This window comes from Phaenicophaeus curvirostris, chromosome 28, assembly GCF_032191515.1.
Source record: "Phaenicophaeus curvirostris isolate KB17595 chromosome 28, BPBGC_Pcur_1.0, whole genome shotgun sequence".
NCBI classification, from domain to species: Eukaryota; Metazoa; Chordata; class Aves; order Cuculiformes; family Cuculidae; genus Phaenicophaeus; species Phaenicophaeus curvirostris.
The window spans coordinates 6,833,740-6,852,864 of NC_091419.1; the positions used below are offsets into that span (position 1 = coordinate 6,833,740).

Below are 19,125 nucleotides of genomic sequence, written 5' to 3' on the forward strand. Positions count from 1 at the left end.
AGCGGGCGGCCGAGGCGAATCGCCCATCGCTTCCGCACCCGCGTGGCCACCGGAGCAGGATGCTCCCAGCTGGGACCCAAAACCACAGCCCGGCTCTCCCAGTCATTTATTCTTAAATACAAGCTAATCAATGTCTTTATAAGCAGCTCTGCTTTGCCCTTCCTGCCACAACAGTCAGACCCCACTGCTGGAAGGAACTGGAGTTGCTTTTTCCTTTAGTTTTGTTCCCTTTCCAGGTTAATTCCTTCCGACATTCCACATATCACACTTGGAAAGCCATAAAAGAGAAAGTTAATCTATCACATCTGGTGGCAGGTGAGAAGATCTGACACACAGAGCATCCAAAGAAGGCAGAGATGCTACAGCCAGGCAATTCCAGAACTCACTGTATCCACAGCAAAGATTTCTGGTCTGTGGTTAAGCCAATTAAATAATTTGAGTTGTATTTGAGCAAGCACAGAGAGATTTCTACCTCAAAATTCAACTATTAGACCTTCAAATCTCAATTCCTTCAACATCTTGTGAAGATGAGGAACCAGCACCGGCTCCGCCAGTCACGGGAGCAGCCAGTGGGTTCCTCCCTTCAAACCATTCTGCTGGGAAAGGTGTAGTTTTTTATAAACCCCAAACAATTTCAAACCCACCCATGTCCTACGGCACAGCCACGCTGCCGTCCCAGCCCGCAGCGATGGGAAAAGCAGCTTGGAAACTCCCACCAGCTCAGAGCCACGATGGGGTCTATGAACCCAAGACAATCAAACCATCCGATCTTTCCAGCCCGAGCCAACCTTCACAGCCCAAAGGTCCAAAAGGGGAGTTTTAAGCAGCAGCTCGAGTTCTGCCGTTCACCGCCTCCTTCCGAAGACGTCAAAGGAAACTTTGGACAAGTGGCTACTTCAATCTTGACACAAACCAGCCTGTTCGAAGGGCAATTAGCTCGGTGCTGGCGCCCGGCCAGCAGCTCCAAGGACGAAGCTCTCCGCTAACGGGACGGCTCCTGGCAGGGAGAGCCACGATTCCCTGTCGCCGAGCCACGGCCGCCCCTCTCACACGCGAGGAAGCGGAGAGCGGCAGTTACCAGCAATAAAAATCAGCATCTTCTGAAGGGCAGAGCGTCAAGTTCCTCCAGAGCCACGTCCAGGGACAAGCGGCAGGACCGGAGGTCTGGCAGCAGGGCACTCGCCTCGTTACACTAACGGACTCGAGGCCACGACAACCTCCCCGAGCACAAGGCAGGGCAGATATCGCTGTTTGGCAGATAAGGAAATAAGGCAGGAAGGGAGAAGTTGGGCCATGGGGGAAGTGTGATGAGCAGAGGACAAACCCACGTCTCCGGGTCACACGCTCCTCTCCCAGACATGGAACGACTCTTCTTCTCGCCTGTTTGAGCCGAGAGCAGTCGGGCTCCCGGCAAGCCACCACTCCCCTGCTGTCCCAGGGGGATAACGCCTTCCTCAGGTAACTCTCAAGGGCAAGAAGCATTAATTACCCTCAGTAATAGCAGCTAAATACTATATCCAGGGATAAGATGAATACGGAAGACAAACTGGCAGCTACGTCGAATCATTAAAACCCACCACAACACTCCAGCCACACAAAAGAGCCATCTCCATTTGTTCTACAGCTACAGATGGCAGAAGAGAACCTCTCAGACAATAAGCTCTATTTAAACATATTGATCCAGCTTTTTGGGTGTGTTCTCCCCCCATCCTGGCTACAACCAGAGTATGATAAATGGTGAAACGGAGTCACAGATCTCCCGCGTGCTTCCTTTATGATTGGGAAGCTGACTTGGAACCCAAATCTGCCGCCACCAGCTCATCTGTCTCCGCACAACAAAATATCCCACACAGCGGAAAGCCGGACACAAGCAAAGCCTCTGAAGGGTGAGGGTCTGACTTTGGTACCAAGTGCTCAAGAAGCGAGCAACCTCTGAAAAGCAGTTAGGAAATTACCTCGAAGGCCTCAAATCGACTTAAAAACTCAGTCTAAATAGACCAAATTCCAGACTTCTGCGGTCCGCTGCAAGTCAGCTTTGCTCGTGGTCGCGATCACCACAGCTGCCCTTGTCGGGGTCTGTTTTACAAGGAGCCCACGGCTACAAACAAACCTGGAGGCTGCCAGTTTTCCCAAGAACAACCCCAAAACTCACTGAAGATAACTCGGTGCCTTAAAAGCCACAACAACATCTCACCTTGTTGACAAGCAGTAACAGAGAAGGTATCTTGGAGCAGAACACGGCCCTGCCACAGTCCCTCTGGGTTTTACTGAAGGCAACTCCTGCTGGCCCATCCTAGGGGTGAATCCCATTCAGGAACCCACCTCCAGCCCCTGCTCACCTACACGGTGCCTGTTTCCCTCCCTTCACTCCAAAGGACACCTGCCAGCCATTGGTTTTTCACTCCACACACTTTTACTTAGAAATGAGGAGAGGGAGGAAGATTCCTCTCGTTGTCTGCAGCCCCCACTCCCCCCTCTACTTCGCTTCACCTCAGTGACATGGAACCCAGGGATGCTGCAGCCACCCCTCCTCTCAATAACCCACGAACCTCAACCTTCAGCCCCCAGACCCTGCCCTGGGACCCCCCTCACATCCCCCCTCTGCCCAGGATCCCCTCACCTGCAACCTGTGGGACCCCAGGACACGTCCAGCCCCTCAGCCCCCTCCCCACAGCACCCCCCCCCACCCTGCCCACGTCCTCCCCTCACCCAACCCCCCCAATCCTTCACCTGGGACCCCCCAGTCCCCAACCCTGTGACCCCCCTCGGGATCCCCATCTCCATTCCCCCCTTGCCCTGCCCATGACCCCTCTCTCTTCAGCCACTCCAATCCCAGCCCTGGGCCCCCCCAGTCTCCAACCCCTGCCCTGAGACCCCCCCAGTCTCCAACCCCAGCCCTGGGACACCCCCCAATCTCCAACCCCAGCCCTGGGACCCCCCCCAATCTCCAACCCCAGCCCTGGGACCCTCCCCCAGTCTCCAACCCAGCCCTGGGACCCCCCCCAGCCTCCAACCCCAGCCCTGGGACCCCCCCCCCCAGCCTCCAACCCCAGCCCTGGGACCCCCCCCCCAGTCTCCAACCCCAGCCCTGGGACCCCCCCACCCCCATCCCCCTGCACACGCCCCTTCCCCACCCAGACCCCCCAACCCCTCACTGGGCCCCCCCAGTCCCCAATCCTACAACCGCCCTGGGGACCCCCATCTCCATCCCCTCCCTCGCCCAGCGCCCCCAGCCCTCGGCCTGGGACCCCCCCGGGACCCCCCCTCTCTATCCCCGCCTCGCCCAGCGCCCCCAGTCCCCTTCCTGGGACCCCGCCACCCCCCTCCACGCCCCGTTCCGGTTGTCGCGGCGGCCCCCGAGCCCGCAGGGCCCGTGCCCGAGGCTCCCCCCGCCCGGTGCTCACCGGTCCCGGCGGGGCCGCTCGGCGGAGGGATCGGAGCCGCCGCCGGAGCCGCCGCGCAACGCCCTCCGCGCCCCGCCCCGCGCGCCGGCCCCGCCCCCTAACGGGGACTGCGCCCCCTCCGCGTGACCGGCAGCGCCTCCAGCCAATGAGCGCGAGCCCCGCGCCTCGGCCCCGCCCCCAGCGCGTGATCGACAGCGCCGCCCGCCAATGGGCGCGAGCCCCGCGCGGCGATTGGCCGGAGGGGGCGGGGCCTGGGCGGCGGCGGCCAATGGGCGCGCGGGGCGGGAGGGGGCGGGGACGGCGGGGACAGGGCGTTAATGTTAATGAGAGACGCGGGGACCCCCCCCCCCGCCCCCCCTCGGGCCCCCCAGCTCTGTCTCCCCCTCCTCGGGACCCCTCGGGACCCCCACTCAGACTCCCCCAGCATCCCCCTGTCTGCCTCTCCCCCTTCTTCACCCCTCCCCATCTTGTTCCCCCCCAACCCTCACCCAGCCAGCCCCCCCGGCCCCCCCTTTCTGCTCCTCCTCCGCCACAGCCCTCCCCGGCCCCCCCTTTCTGCTCCCCCCCCACAGCCCCCACAGCCCCCCCTTTCTGCTTCTTCCTGTGAGCCCCCATTCTGCTCCCCCCCAGCCCCCTCCCTCCCGTCACAGCCCTCAGGGCCCCCCGACACCCCTGGGCACCCCAAAACCCATTGCTGTGCCCCCCCCTTCCATTTCCAGCTTGGGGGGCAGAGGAAAACCCTACCCCAGGACCCCTTGAGCCCCCAGGCAGAGCCCCTGAACCCCTGGAGCTGGGGGAGAGGACGCCTCGAGCCCCCCGATGCTCAGGGTGACGTGGGGCCAAGATGGAGCCGTGTCCGTCCCCACGGAGCTCTGGGCGCCCCCAGCCCCGCGCGGGGGCCCAGCTTGGCCCCCCCAATCCTGGGTCCCAGCAGAGCAAGGGGAACGTCCAGGGGGGTATGAACCGTTGGCGGGTGGGAGCCGCGTGGGGGCCGCAGGGAATCCCGCTCATCACAGCGAGGCCGCGAATCGAGGCTTCGGTTCCCCCGCGCCCCCAGCCCCGCGGCCCTGGGGCAGAGGACGCAGCAACCATCGCTCCCCAGTGCATCCCAGTGCCAGGCCGGAATGCTCCAGTGCCAGGCTGGGATGCTCCAGCTGCACCTCCAGCCCCAGCAGGAACCGAGATGGGTCTGGGCTGCTCCTGCCGGCGGCTGTGCCAGCGCTGGGCTGAAAACCAGTAATCCTGTTAATGGCAAGAAGGCTGATTTCTCCCCTGATCCAGTTTGCTCCCATATGCCTGTGGTGTTATAATCCGCTTTGGCTGCAGCTGGGGAGCAGGGGGACCCCCCGGCTTCGTGCTGGTACCTTGAGGGGCTCGAGTGCCGCCCCGAGGGGTGCGAGGGCCACGGGCGCTGCCGGGAGCCTCCAACCAGGCCCTCCCTGGAGGGGACACAGGGACCGTGTCCCACCGGCCACCACGGTGCCTGGAGCTGGGTTGGGTCCCAAATGTTGGATTTGCGCTTTTAAGCAGTTTTATGGCTGCAGCAACAGCTCCTCATTGGCTCCGGGAGCGCTGGGAAAAGCTGTGCCATGGCTCATCCTGCTAATTAACACTCAGGAAGGGCTTATTTAAAACCTCGGGCCCTGGGGAAGCACAAAATGTCCTGCAAGGATTGTCCATCTCGATCCTTCTGGGAACGAGTGGCCTTTGCTGAGAGCAAAAGCATCCGGAGGGGCATCCTGGGGAGCACCTTGAGGACCATCCCTCGGAGCATCCCCAGGGACGCCCCAAGCTGCAGCAGGTTCTCCTGCTCCACAGGCTCCACCTGCACCAGCCAGGATGGGGGGACAGGGAGGGGGGTGGCAGTCCCGGGAATGGAGGAGGCAGAGATTTTCTGTCCCCAGGCTGAAGGCGCTGCAGAGCTGGGGGGGTCTCAGCGCAGGGGGCCAGAGGTTTGGTGTGACCCCCCCAGCCTTGTCTGGGCCTCTGGGGGTCCCGGCACCTGCCCGTCCCACCCCAGCGCCAACCGAGGGGGGGACACGGGGACAGGAGTGGCTGCCCTGGCAGATGCTGGGGAGCTGTGACATCCCCACGGACTGTGACTGTCCCCGTGGAGCTCTGAGCATCCCCAGGGCCCTGTGGCCACCCCCACAGGACCACGACCGTCCCCCTGGAGTCGTGATGTCCTCGTGGAACCACGACAATCCCTACAGAGCTGTGATGTCCCCACGGAGCTGTGAGTCCCTGTGGAGCCCTGAGCATCCCCAGGGACCTTTGACCATCCTGGTGGTGCCACAGCCATTGCCACGCAGCCAGGACCATCCCCACGGAGCCGTGACATCCCCATGGAGCTGTCACATCCCCGCAGAGCCGTGACAACCCCACGGAGCCGTGACATCCCCACAGAACTGTGACATCCCCACAGAGCTGTGACATCCCCACGGAGCCGTGACAACCCCATGGAGCTGTGACAACCGCACGGAGCCATCACATCCCCACGGAGCCGTGACATCCCCACGGACCTGTGACAACCGCACGGAGCCATCACATCCCCACGGAGCCGTGACATCCCCACGGACCTGTGACATCCCCATGGAGCCGTCACATCCCCATGGAGCTGTGACATCCCCACGGAGCCGTGACATCCCCACGGAGCGGTCACATCCCCACGGAGCCGTGACATCCCCGCGGAGCGGTGCCCTTGCCGAGGCCCTTGCAGCCGCAGCAGCTGCGCTCCCCCCGCCCGCATCCGTGTGCCCACGCAGCTCCCGCGCCCGGGGAGCAGATGGTTTCCACGGCAACAGGCATGATGACGCAGGCACCGCGCTCCCCCCGCTCCCCTCCCCACGGGGACGGCAGCTCGCGCCCGCAGCCAGGGCCGGGGGCACACGCGTGTGCACGGGGTACATGCATGTGCGTGTGTGTACGTGCACTGGCACCGATGTGCAGACACGTGTGCGCCGGCGGGCACGCTACGGCACGTGTAGGCACAAGCTACACACGTGTGCGCGTGCATGTACATTAGAGCAGCTTGCACGCCTGCCTGCTTGCACACGCACTGTGCACATGGCATGGCATGTGTGCACGCACATGTGCATTGGCACAGATGCTTGCACACGCTTGTGTATGCTCGCACACACACTGTGTTCTCAAATGTGCACTAACACAGGTGCTCATACACCACAGCACATGCACACATTGCACACATGTGCATATTTATATGTGCGTGTGCACTGGCACAAACACCTGTGTGGGTGTGCACACGCCATGGCACATATGTGCTCACGGTGCACATGTGTACACGTGTGTACGTGCATGCGCATTAGCACAGGAGCTCATACACGTGTGTTCTTGCCTACGCACCGTGAGCACACAGCACAGCACATACATGCACATGGTGAGCAAACACACATGAGCATATGTGCATTAGTACAGATGCGTGCACACACCCCTGCACGCGGTCTCGCATGCACAGACATGCACACGCATGCACACACGTGCAGTCACATGCACCTCCGTCCCTCCTTCCCCCTCGAGCTGTGCCCCCGCGGCTGCTCCGCAGGGCTGCGGGAGCATTTCTCATCTTTTTATTGAAGGAAGACTATTTCTAGAATAAAGGCTACATCCTATCGTCACCGCGTCCCCTGGGCACTCGGGGCGTGCTGTAAAATGGGGGGGGAGGCGCTGGGGACCCCCCCGGGGGCCCCGGCGGAGGGAGAGCGGGGCCGGAGCGAGGGGACAAACCCCGCTGGGACGAGGGGCTGGTGACAGCGCGGGGACCCCGCTCCGGGCACGGGGGAGCAAGCAAGGCCGGGGAGGAGGGGCTGGGGGTCCCTGGGGGCTCTGCGGGAGCAGGGGGGCGATGGGCAGCGCCCATCACCGTGGCATCGCGGCCCAGCTGGGCTGGGGGGGAGCTCATCCTGCGCAGGGGGGGGCAGCGGCGGCGCTGGGGGCGTCGGGCCGGGGGTCTCGCACCGGAGCTCACCAGGATTGTGCTGGGTCAGGACCTCCCTCGGACCCGATGCTTTGTGCTTGGGCTGGCGGCTCCGGAGGGTCCGCGGTGCTGGGATGGGGCTGGGGGTCGCGGGGGGCTCCGCGGTGCCGGGATGGGGCTGGGGGCTCAGGGACGGAGGAGCTGCTCCCGCCCCGGGACTCTGCCCGTGGGAGCAGAGCGCTATGGCGTGGGGACGGGGGCGCGGGGAGAGCGTGGGACACGTGGCACTGTCCCGGAGGGTGGCACCGACACCCCCGCCTCGCACCGTCCTCCCCACCCACGGGGACCGACGTGGGGTCCCCGCAGGGACGGGGAGCGGCTGGTGCCGCCGGTTGTGCTGCGGTGGGAGGGTGGCAACCGGCCGCGTGTCCCCCAGTGCCGGCCGCGGCGTGGCCGAGGGTCCCTCCGCTCGGCGGGACGCCCCCGTCTTCGCCCCTAGACCATCGGCGAGCGCAGCCCGTGCGCCGCGGCGTCCCCTCACAGTCACAGTGATGGCACGGAGGACAAGGGGACGGCCCCGCTGCAATGGCGCCTCCAGTCATGGGGGGGGAGAGGGGGGGACCGGAGGGGGGATGCGGGCCAGTCCAGGGCTCTACATGATGCTGCACTTCCCCTTGATTTTGTCTGTCCTCTTCTGCTTGCTCGAGCGCTTCCCGTCAATGGTGAGGCTGACGTTCCTCCTCTTCTCCAGGTTCAGCAACTCCTGGAAGAGCTCCTTGACGTTGTAGTTCATCTTGGCCGAGGTCTCCATGAAGGCGCATTTCCACTCCTTGGCCATGGCCTCCCCCTCCCTGCTCTCCACCTCCCGCTGCGTCTCGTCGCATTTGTTGCCCACCAGCATGATGGGGATGCTCTCCACGCTGCCCTTGATCTGCACGATCTGCTGGTAGATCGGCTTCAGCTCCTCCAGGGATTGCTTGCTGGTGACGGAGAAGACCAGGATGAAGGCATGGCCCTTGGAGATGGAGAGACGCTGCATGGCCGGGAACTGGTGGCTGCCGGTGGTGTCGGTGATCTGCAAGGTGCAGACGCTCTTGTCGCAGCTGATGACCTGGCGGTACGTGTCCTCGATGGTGGGGATGTAGGTGTCCCGGAAGGTCCCCTTCACGAAGCGCAACACCAGCGAGCTCTTGCCGACGCCGCCGGCACCGAACACCACCACGCGGTAGTCGTTGCTCTGCTCCGGCATCTTGACCTGGAGATGCTGCAGCCGCTGGAAGGGAGAGGGCAGAGTGAGGCGTCACGCCGGGAGCGGAGGCTTTGGGACAGACCCAAAGAACGGAGCAGCCCCCCTGCCCCAACCAGGCCAACGCAACCGGGGGTCTCGGTCCCCCCGTGCCCTTGAGACGCCCTTGCCAGGCGCTGCTGCCCGGTGCTCGCCGCCCGCCTGGGGTGCAGCAGCGTTCGCTATTTTCGCTCGCTGCCCGCTGTGCCCGTATGGCTGAGCTGCGGCCACCGGCACCGCCGCTGCGGCCGAGGCCGCCGGGGCCGCGTGGGGGTGCAGCACAGGGCACCCGTGGGAACCCCGAGCCCCTGGAGTAGCCCTGCGGGGCAACCGCTGGCCCAGTGAGGACCCGGTAGTGCCCGGTGCCCGCAGCCGGCCCCTCCGGCTCTGCCACGTGCGGCTGCTGCGGCTGCTGCGTACGGAGGGGCCATTTCACACACACAGACCACGGCGCCCGCCACGCTGCACGGGGACCTGCCAAGCCCTGCCACCCTCCACCACCCTGCACCGCGCCGTGCCACCCCGCGCCACCCCACGCTGTTCCCTGCCTCCCTGTGCCGCCCCGTGCGGTGCCTGCCTCTGCGTGCCACTGTTCCTTGTCACCCCGTGCCACCCCGTGCTGCGCCCTGCAAACCACTGTCCCCCCACACTGTTCCCTGCCACCTCCTGCCACCCCGTGCTGCGCCCCGACACCCCCTGGCACCCTGTCCCCCCCTGCGCCGTCCCTGTGCCCCACTCCCAGCAGCGGGAGCCGACGTGGGCACGGGGGGAGCGTGCGGCACGGCCGTGGGCTCGCGGCATCCAGGCTCGGAGGCTCCTGCGGCCGCCCCGGCGCTGCCAGACCTCGGTGCCCACTGGCAGGGGACGCACGGGCCCAGACGGGGTCCTCGTTTGCGGCCCCCTGAGCGATGCAGAAAGGAGGGGGCACGAAGAGCTGAGGCCCGAGCTGAGCATCGCCAGGCCCTGCCTCAGTTTCCCTCCTGCATTACGGAGCCTCAGAGCCGTTAAACCCGCTGTGGGGTGGGGCTCCTGAGGTTGAGATCCCACAAATAGCCCCAGTATCCCGGCACGGTCCCAAACATCGTGGCAGGGGCTGGCACTTGGAGAGCTGGGGCTCAGGAGATAGGGAAGAAGCCCATCACCGTGGCCTCGGGGACCCAAGGATTCTGTCCCACAGGCAGAAAAATGCCCCTTGGATCCCATCGCATGGGAAGAATCGCTGGCGCGTGGGAGCTGGGGCTGAGTCGGAGCACGGGAACGGCAAACCTCAGCGATGGTCCCACCAGCCCATGGGGCAACCAAAGGTGCCCCTGGGCTCGGGGCAGTGCGGGACGGGCCTCGGCTGCCCCCAGCCCAGAGAGCCCCCTCCCAGCACCCCCCGGCATCACCCACTCGCATCCCTGCGCTGGGGGGAGGACGGAGGAGCAGGATGGAGATGGAGGAGCAGAGGCGCGATGGAGGAGTCGGGAAGGATGGAGGGGATGGGCAGAGGAGGCAGGAGAAGGGGCAGGAGAAGGAGCAGGATGGACATGAGGAGCAGAGGTGGAGCAGGATCGAGGGGCAGGAAAGATGCAGGATGGAGATGGAGGGGAGGGAGAAGAACAGGATGGAGGTGAAGGAGCGGAGGTGGAGCAGGACGGAGGAGCAGGAAGGGTGCAGGATGGAGATGGAGAGGCAGGAGAAGGAGCCGGCTGAAGCTGGAAGAGTGGAGACAGGATGGAGGGGAGGGAGAAGGGTCAGGATGGAGGGGAAGGGGCAGGATGGAGGAGCAGGATGGAGATGGAGGAGTAGGAGAAGGGTCAGGATGGAGATGGAGGGGTGGGAGAAGGGTCAGGATGGAGGATGAGGGGCGGGGGAAGGGTCAGGCAGGATCCCGAGGAGCAGGGGCGGGGAGGACGGGCCGCGGGGATGGAGGGGCTGGCCGTGTCCCCCGCCCCCGCCGGTCGCATTGCGGTGCCGCCGCCTCACCGTGAGCTGCCCGGATCCGCCCTGGCTGCGGGCCGGCGGCCGCCTCAGCGCATGGCGCGGCCCGACCCCAACCCGCCGCGCCGCTCGGCACCGCTCGGCACCGCTCGGAACCGCTCGGCACCGCTCGGCCGGGTTCGGAACCGCTCGGCCCGGTTCGGCACCGCTCGGGTGGGTTCGGAGCCGTTCGGCCGGGCTCGGGTGGGTTCGGCGCCGCGGGGTTCGGAGCCGCTCGGCAGCGCTCGGCTGGGCTCGGCAGCGCTCGGCTCGGTGCGGAGCGGCCGCCGCAGCGCCGACCCCGCCCCGCCCCGCGCCGGCCCCGCCCGCGGCCCCGCCCGGACACCGACCCCAGCCCCGAGCGGACAGACACACCGACAGGGACACACCGACAGGGACAGCTGGGACTGGGATGGGGACACGTGGACAGGGACACACGGACAGGGACGGGGACACACGGACACGGATGGGGACAGGTGGGATTGGGATGCAGGGACACGGACACACGGACAGGGATGGGGACACACGGACAGGGACACACGGACAGGGATGGGGACAGGTAGGATTGGGATGCAGGGACAGATGGACATAGAGATACACTGACAGGGACACACCGAAATGGGTAGGGACACACGGACAGGGACAGGTGGGTTTGGGATGCAGGGACATGGACACACGGACAGGGATGGGGACACACGGACAGGGACACACGGACAGGGATGGGGACAGGTGGGATTGGGATGCAGGGACACAGACACACAGACAGGGATGAGGACACACGGACAGGGATAGATGGACATAGAGATACACTGACAGGGACACACAGAAATGGATAGGGACACACGGACAGGGAGAGACAGACAGGGATACACCAACAGGGACGCAGGGACAGAGACACACGGACAGGGGCAGGTGGGATTGGGATGCAGGTACAGGGAGACACGGACAGGGATGGGGACACGGAGGCAGATGGAGAGATACAAACAGGGACACACAGACACCAACAGGGACACACAGACAGATGGGGAGGTACAGACAGGGACACACGGACAGGGATGGGGACGCACAGACAAGAATCAGGACACACAGGGACAGAGATGGGGACACATGGGGATGGAGATAACAGAAACAGGGACCACACACGGACATGGGCACAGGTGAGGACACGGACGCCCAGCCTGGGGACGGGGGGACACAAGGAGCCCCCCGAGAACCTGGGGGCACGGAGGGGCTGGAGCTTGGTGCCACCCTGGGCACAGAGGAGGCCCTGGCAGGGCTGCCAGGCCAGGCTGCGTGACTCACGCTCCCGCCTGAGCGGCAGCAATTAAAATCCGCAACTGCTATTAATAGCTGCCGGTGGCGGAGCGGGGCCACGCTCCCAGGGCCAGCGGGAGCAGGGGGACCCCAGCCTTGCCCCCCTTGGGGACAGGGACCCCCGGCTGGCAGCTGCAGTCCCCGTGGCACTGAAAAGCCACCCCGCTGGGCATCCCCCATCCCTGCGGACCCCGCAGCGCGATGAGCCGGACGGATACTACTCGTTAGAGGAAATGAATGAGTTTCCTTGATCATTTTCGCTGCGGCTCCTCCTCCGTTTCATTCAGTCCCCAGCTCCCCGCCAAGCCTTACGCAACGGGGCGGCTGCACACGCAGGGCTGAGCGCGCTGGGAGAACGGGGGAACCGGCCTCGTGCTCCCACTCCGAGCTCCACGCAGCTCCAGGGGCTCCACATCCCCCCAGTTCCCACACTGGGGGGCTCCTGGGGAGCTCAGCCCCACCTTGAGATGCGCACGTGCTCCCACTGCCCGATGCGGGCACGGAGGGATGGGGGACACCAAATAAATGATGACACCGAGGGAGAAGGCCAGAGCCTTTATTGGGAGCAGCAGCTCGGGCTCGTCCTTCTCTGCTTCCAAGCCAACCCCAGGGTGCCGAGCTCTGCTGCTCCCAGGTGACCAAACACAGCAAGGCAAGAAGAGGGGGGCAGCTCAGCCTCTCGCTTCATGACCCCCTCCCTGCTCCCCCAGCCAGTCCTGATCCCAGGCTCCACCAGAATGGGAAAGGATGGAAACCAGAGGCTCTAGACCTTTCCAGCCGGTTCCCCCCACCTCCACGTTGATCACAGCTGCTATAACGGGGACCAGGGCCCCCCACTCCCTGCTCTGAGCTTTTGGGTGCTGGAAAAGAAATCTGCTCTGTTCAACAGCTGCTCTTGACTTTAGAACATCGAGCCCTGGATTGCGCGTGGGGCTGGGTGGGAGGAGGGAGGAGGAAGGGGAGATGGGGATGCACCACGACCGGCTCCAGCTCTGCCGGAGACGCTGGCATTTCCAGATAGGGGGTGGAAACCCCCCAAGGAAAGTATTGGCTGCTGGAACAAAGCAGCAGAGGTGGGAATCTGGGAAGGGACTCTCAGCACGACACTGCGCTCCCCACCACAGCCTCCCATCTCACCTCTCCCCCTCGCCCTACGTGCCCGGGGAACCACCAGTGCGGAAAAACACCCACCAGGAGCCGCTCTGCCCCGCGCGAGATGAAATAACACGCAGAGCGTTGCCACATCCAGGCAAATTACCTTCTCATCAGGCCCTGCTAATTTGTGTCATCCCAGGCCTAAAATAACCCTCCCCCTCCTACCACTGCAGTTTTTTCAAAGCAGGATTAATTGAGTTTGGTTGCAGCAATTAAAACACCGAGCACCAGGAACCGTCAGATGATCCTCATCAGCCTCCATATGCTGCTGCTGGGCCAACCACTGCCTGCGAGATGCTGCTTCCCACTCTCCCCCATCCTTCTTCCTGCTCTGGATCACGCTAACAGGGACTGCGCCACAGCTAAGCCCGCTCTACATCATTATAATTCCATCAGCGCTTCCAAGAGCTCTGCTCTGCCTGCGGAAGCTGCTGCAGAAGCCAAGGCTACGTCTCATTAAAATGCATCCCCTGCGAGAGGCCGGTGAGGAGCGCGGCTGCGTTACCCTGCGGAGCGGGAGCCTCTCTCCTGCCTCGCCGCCGCGGGAGGGAGTGGGAAGAGCAGGTTCCAAGCTGCAGCCTCTGATCCGAGCTCCTCGCCTAGGGAGGGCGAATCTGAAGGATCGCGATGGGATCCGCAGCGCACTCGGCTTCCCCTGGAGAGATCGGCTCGTGCACAGTCAGGCTGCAAGCGCCTCTCCTCAGCCCCTCCGCAACCGTGTCAACCCCCAGGGAAGAAGGTTCTCTCCTTCGAAAACACGGACAAAATGCTCTGGAAAGGCTCTGAGGCACAGCACAGCCACGTGAGCCACTGCCGGCGAGCACAGAGGCTCCACGAGCAGCCCCAGAGACGCCTTTGATGGCAACGACTCAACCCAGTTCACTGCAGATCAGTTAAACACAAGCAGTCGCCCTCAAATATTAATGCTGGAAATCACTGACGGTTTCGTGGGTGCCGAGCGCTGCGAGTGTGGCGGAAGGGCCTCTAGACAGGGACAGAGGGGTTCCAAATGAGATATTAACTTGCTGCCACAGGTTTTCTTTGGGGAATGCTCAACATATGGATGCGGAGAACACAGCACAGGGCAGGGGTACGGCACGGTCTCGTTTCTGCCGTAAATCACTCTGAGAAACACAGGCTGCCAGAGCCACTCGTGGGTTAAAATGGAAGCTCTGCTCAGAGGGAGCTGTGGCGCAGGAGCAGCCCCAGAAGGGATGTTATTTTTGGCAGCTATTACAGCCAGGTTTTGCTCAAAACTAAGCTAGCAAAAGCAGCTTAGGGCAGCTGTGCAATCCCTGACCCCACCTGCTGCCGACTTTATTTCTGTGACCATTTCTCACCTCCTCAGAACGCGCCAGCGAAGGCGGCAGATTCCCAGCCCCGGTTCCTGCAGCGGGAGGGGGGGGGAGGGAGGGGGGCCAGGGAAGCGCAGGCTTGGCGAGCTCTTTCAAGGCAGCCCTAGAGCCAGATTGCTAATGTCTGTGTCGACTCCTCTTTGCGCAAGCTGCTGCGCCCGCAGAGCCACCGGGACACCACTTGAGACACCTACACTGGGATTTTCCATGTTTCTATCTCCCGCTGAGCACACACAGGAATTCTTCTTCGGGTCCATGCAGAAATACCACCTGGACCGTGATGTTTTGCTTGGCTGTTGAGCTTCTGTCCCTCGCGGCTGAAGAAGAGGCTCATCTCTGTTTCCATTTGCAAGGGAAGGTGGTGAGGTTTGCTTCCCGTCGCTCTGACTCTCACCACTTGAAGAAAATCAGCCCAGCCAGAGCCGCGTAGCCCAGCACCAGGAAGAGAACCTTCAAGAGACGGTTGTTCTTGTCTTCCAACTCCTTTGCGAGGATCTCAAAGAAGGTGATAAACAAGAAAGTGCCCCCTGCGATGCCTTGCAGGAGCAGGGAAGTGATGTTGCTGGCTGCATTCTGGGTGCTCTCAATCCCCATCCCAATGCTAATTCCCAGAGGAATCATCAGGCTCACTGTCACAGCCACCTTCACGGCGTCCTTCAGAGGCAACGAGGCCTTGGCCATGCTGACGCCCAACGCCACCGCGACCAGTGTCTCGTGAATGGCAACCCCTAGGAACAGGCTGATGACCTTTCCACCCTCCTCCTGCAAGCCCAGGGCCAGCCCCTCAAAAATGGAGTGTGTACACAACGCAAACACCAGCCCGATGAGCCGCAGGGGGCTGGAGTGGGAGAGCTCCTGGATATTCAGCCCGTGGCTGTGGGAGTGGTGACCGTGTTCACTGTACAACGTGCGCCCTCGGGAAGATGCGATGAAGGGACTCTCGTATTCGGAGTCGCTCCCGACATCTGAACCAGCATTGAAGGTCTCCAAGTCAATGAAGGCGGGTTTTTCCTTCTGGAAGGTCAAGATGAGCTGCTCCACAAAGACGGTCACAAAGAAGCCAACCATCATGATGGTCTCGGCCACCGGGTAGTCCGTGGTCACATTCCCCTGCTTGAGGACGTCACTGAGCTGGAATGAAGCAAACAATCCACAGCTAATCAATCCCCACCCTCACAGCAAAACATTTCCTTTCTAACATATCCCCTAAATCTCCCCTCTTTCAGCTTCAAACCATTCCCCCTCATCCAGTCCTGCACTCCCTGATCAAGAGTAATACTGGCCCACGGTGCTTTAATGCCCTTGCACACAGGCTTTAGGGTAAGAGATAGGAACCAGTTTCCCTTCCAATCAAGGGCTCATGGCTCTCGGAGTGTTTTTGAGCCCAATTCCCCAGCGATCCTCAGCTCCCTGCAGCATCAAACACCCTCCAGTTCCTCCACATGGACAGCCTGAAGCAGCTGAACGGGATGCGGACACAGTGCAACCTCCCAGTCTGGAGCTCCGGGCACAGCTCAACTATTTTTGAGGCTGCATGGGCTGCTCTGATGAGACACAGACCCTCCCCCTCCATTTCGACCAGGGCAGAGCTCCAGCTCCTAACAACCTCAGCACCCCAGGCTCACTAAAACTGCTTGTAAGCAAGAGGCTCAGAGCTGTTACCTTTTCTCTCACAGCCGGCAGCAAAGCATTGAAGCAGGTGGCCAGGAAGACCCCTCCTCCAAACGAATTGCAGAGGGCAAGAACCTTCTTGGAGCGATGAGCCTTCTCATAATCGGCCTCAATTATCTTGACAGGGAGGAGGGACCCAGCCAGCATGAGGATGAAGATGCCCAACAGACACAGTACTTTGGCCACCACAATCTTCATCCTGCTTGCTGGGGGAGGCTCCCTGCTGAGGGCCTTGCGGATGGCGGCTCCTGGGTCCCTCGGGCGCTGTTAGAGAGGGCACATCGGCGAGGGACTGCACTGACGGACCCCACGGGAGAGGTGCTCCTGGATCAATAGCTGTGTAGGGAGTAAAACAAGACAGGTTTTCCTCTGTAAACACAGCGCTGTGGCTGCGCAGCTGGTTTAGCTGATAACAACATCCCGGTGCTCCAGCCCTGACCCTGCTCACCAGACCCGTCTGCCTGTGATTCCTGCCTCTTCCCAAAGATGCCGTTGGTGCTCAGAGGAACCCGGTTTTTGTTGGCAGAAGATGTGAAAGCAAAACCAAAGGAGATCCTCAACAGCCTTTCAGATAATGATCTGCGGGATGGCTCTGAGCATCAGCAGCCTCGTGTGCAGCTGTGTGTCAGCTCAGAAGGGAACGATTGCGAGGGTGATCGTAGTTGATTTTGTTAATTAGTTAAATAAAAACAGTTAAAGGCACAGTCTGGTTTTTGTCAGGAAGGCGAGCAGGATGTTCTGCTGCTTTTTGCTCTCGCACCTCGGAGGGATTCACCTACCCCATGCACTCAATAGACTCAGAAAATCAATCAATGGCCCCCAGAGAAGGTTCTCACCCTGGAAGGGGCTACCCACAGCCCCAAGTGCTGACAAGATGCTGCAGCGTGATAACCACCTAACAGAGCAGTGCCAGCCACGCTGACACCCACAGCCGTGATGGACAAGGTAAATAATTGCATACCTGCTTGTTGGAGCGGCAAATTAACTTTAAAACAAAACATTCCTGAGGCTGAAGTCTCCCTGGAGGGCTGACAGGATTAATCATGATCACCATTTCTGCACAGCAGGCTGCATAAACGGCGCTTTTATCAAAAAGGAAGTGGGAGACTGAATGACCCTGTACTTGGTAAGGGAGATCAAAGCCTTTTTCCAACTTTGCAGCTCAAGCAGGAGCAAACAGAGAGGTTGTGGTGGGCCAGCACCTGTGGCAGGTCTGGTTCTCAGCCGACATCCACGGGAAGCAAAGTTCATCGGAAGAAAACCCAGCTCAGATGACACTGATTGACTCCTTCCTCAGTGAACCCCGCTGACGAACCATGTCTGAGCACTTCCAGAGCTCAAAATTTCGGTGTGTAGTGGCAGGGCTCCAGCAGCAGAGAGCCCGTCACTGCGGCTGACGAGCAGCTCCCTCTCCAGAGACGCCAGCTCCGGGGCTGCCAGCTCATCAGCACCGCGCTGACACAGCTAATGAGTCACCCGGCCTCTGCGAAGCTCGCGCTGCCATTCCAGCATCAACGGAATGACAAGGGTTTCACCTCGCGTGGTGACGGCGAGTCGTTATGCCAAGCTTCTCAAAGGAACGCTCAGAAAATGACGGCAACACCCGGGGATCACGAGAGCTCGCAGCTGGTGCGAAGGCACCACCCGCCCCTGCAGCTCCCGGGACAGAGAGGAGGAGGAAAAAACCTCCTTTTTCAGAAATCACCTCCACACACCTGCATCTCACTCAGGAATTCAGAAACTCCCTAACTTATTTCTGCTTTCTTTCTTTCCTTTTTTGAACCCAGCAAAGCGTAAAGCCCCAAGCTCCCGATGCAGGTGGAGCAGTCCCCCTCGAGCGCTCCTATCCTGAGGTGGAAAACGACTTCAGGAAAACCTAGTGGGGAAAACAAGAAATACCTTGCGTTTCTCCCTGCTTTTTCCAACAGCTCTGAGGTTCGGGACCTAGCGCTGCCAATGTCTGGACGACTTCACCAGCTTGAAGACTTCTGTAATAGAGAATTAATTTAGCAGCTGTTCTGCGTGGCACAACAGCCCCTAATTTCTGGAAAGCTGGGTGGACAGGAACCTCACGGAGTTCAGCAATGAGAAATGCAGAGTCCTGCACCCTTGGGAGGAACGACCCCCCGGACCAGGACAGGTCAGGGCTATAAGATGGGAAGCAGCTCTGTGGAGAAGGAGCTGGTGGACACCAAGCTGACCATGAGCCAGCACTACACTCGCCAAGCCAAGAAGCCAAGGGGATCCTGGGGTGCGTGGGGGAGAGTGTGGGGAGCAGGCAAGGGGGGGTTCTCTTCCCGCTCTGCTCTGCCCTAGGGAGGCCCCATCCCAGTCCTGTGTCCAACTCGGGCTCCCCAACCCCAGAAAGACCAGGAAGGGCTGGATAGAGCTCAGTAGAGAGCACGGAGATGAGGAGGGGCTGGAGCCTCTTAGGAGGAAAGACTGGGAGCCCTGGGTCTGTTCAGCCTGGAGAGGAGCAGGCTGAGAGCAGATTACCCTCAAAAGCCCCACTCCAACCCCCAGTTACCCCAGCGAAAGCCCTTCCCAGCCCCCAGTTTCCCCAGTAAGTGCCCCCCGGCCCTCACCCCCAGCTCTGAGTTACCCCAACAAGGGCCTCCAGTTACCCCAGTAAGGCCCCCAGATATCCAACTAAGGGGCCTCCAGTTACCCCAGTAAGGCCCCCAGCCCCCAGTTATCCAACTAAGGGGCCTCCAGTTACCCCAGTAAGGCCCCCAGCCCCCAGTTATCCAACTAAGGGGCCTCCAGTTACCCCAGTAAGGCCCCCAGCCCCCAGTTATCCAACTAAGGGGCCTCCAGTTACCCCAGTAAGGCCCCCAGCCCCCAGTTATCCAACTAAGGGGCCTCCAGTTACCCCAGTAAGGCCCCTCAAGCCCCCTCCAGCCCCCAGTTCCCCCCCCGCTCACCAGCGCCGCTCCCCGCTCGCTCCCATTGGCCGCGCGCGGCCCTTCAGCCCCGGCCCGGCCCTGCGGGCGCCGCTGAAATGGCGCCGGCGGAAAACGAGGCGAGCGGCGCGCGTTCCGGGGC

At 62.0% G+C, this 19,125-nt stretch overlaps 3 protein-coding genes across 4 annotated transcripts in view; all 3 read right to left on the reverse strand.

Moving 5' to 3' along the window:
* The window catches only part of GNG7 (G protein subunit gamma 7), a 76,151-nt gene extending 72,726 nt beyond the window's left edge, over nucleotides 1-3,425 (reverse strand). Inside the window, exon 1 of the mRNA XM_069878264.1 lies at nucleotides 3,405-3,425. The gene's annotated coding sequence lies outside the window, so the exon portion shown is untranslated. The remainder of the gene's footprint in view (nucleotides 1-3,404) is intronic.
* Nucleotides 3,426-6,970: 3,545 nt separating this feature from the next.
* Nucleotides 6,971-14,526, reverse strand: DIRAS1 (DIRAS family GTPase 1). 2 transcript variants are annotated; one of them, XM_069877835.1, is made up of 2 exons: nucleotides 14,395-14,526; nucleotides 6,971-8,611 (listed from the first exon to the last, which is right to left on the reverse strand). In XM_069877835.1, the coding sequence occupies exon 2, from the start codon at nucleotides 8,585-8,587 to the stop codon at nucleotides 7,991-7,993; it is 597 nt and encodes a 198-aa protein (XP_069733936.1). In that variant the 5' UTR covers nucleotides 8,588-8,611; nucleotides 14,395-14,526; the 3' UTR covers nucleotides 6,971-7,990. The 2 variants fall into 2 exon arrangements, with proteins under 2 accessions (XP_069733936.1, XP_069733937.1); XM_069877836.1 differs by lacking the exon at nucleotides 14,395-14,526 and adding an exon at nucleotides 10,592-10,664.
* Nucleotides 12,440-19,072, reverse strand: SLC39A3 (solute carrier family 39 member 3). Its single transcript, XM_069877834.1, has 4 exons — nucleotides 19,005-19,072; nucleotides 17,980-18,068; nucleotides 16,072-16,416; nucleotides 12,440-15,540 (listed from the first exon to the last, which is right to left on the reverse strand). The coding sequence occupies exons 3-4, from the start codon at nucleotides 16,276-16,278 to the stop codon at nucleotides 14,800-14,802; spliced, it is 948 nt and encodes a 315-aa protein (XP_069733935.1). The 5' UTR covers nucleotides 16,279-16,416; nucleotides 17,980-18,068; nucleotides 19,005-19,072; the 3' UTR covers nucleotides 12,440-14,799.
* Between the last annotated feature and the right edge of the window lie 53 nt (nucleotides 19,073-19,125).

What these genes read in the sequence shown, in the direction of transcription:
- SLC39A3 (XM_069877834.1), bottom strand. Translation starts at nt 16,278, where the DNA reads ATGAAGATTGTGGTGGCCAAAGTACTGTGTCTGTTGGGCATCTTCATC. An exon ending in TGCCGGCTGTGAGAGAAAAG is followed by an intron (nt 15,541 to 16,071) that starts GTAACAGCTCTG and finishes GCTTCATTCCAG; the next exon opens with CTCAGTGACGTCCTCAAGCA.
- DIRAS1 (XM_069877835.1), bottom strand. Translation starts at nt 8,587, where the DNA reads ATGCCGGAGCAGAGCAACGACTACCGCGTGGTGGTGTTCGGTGCCGGC.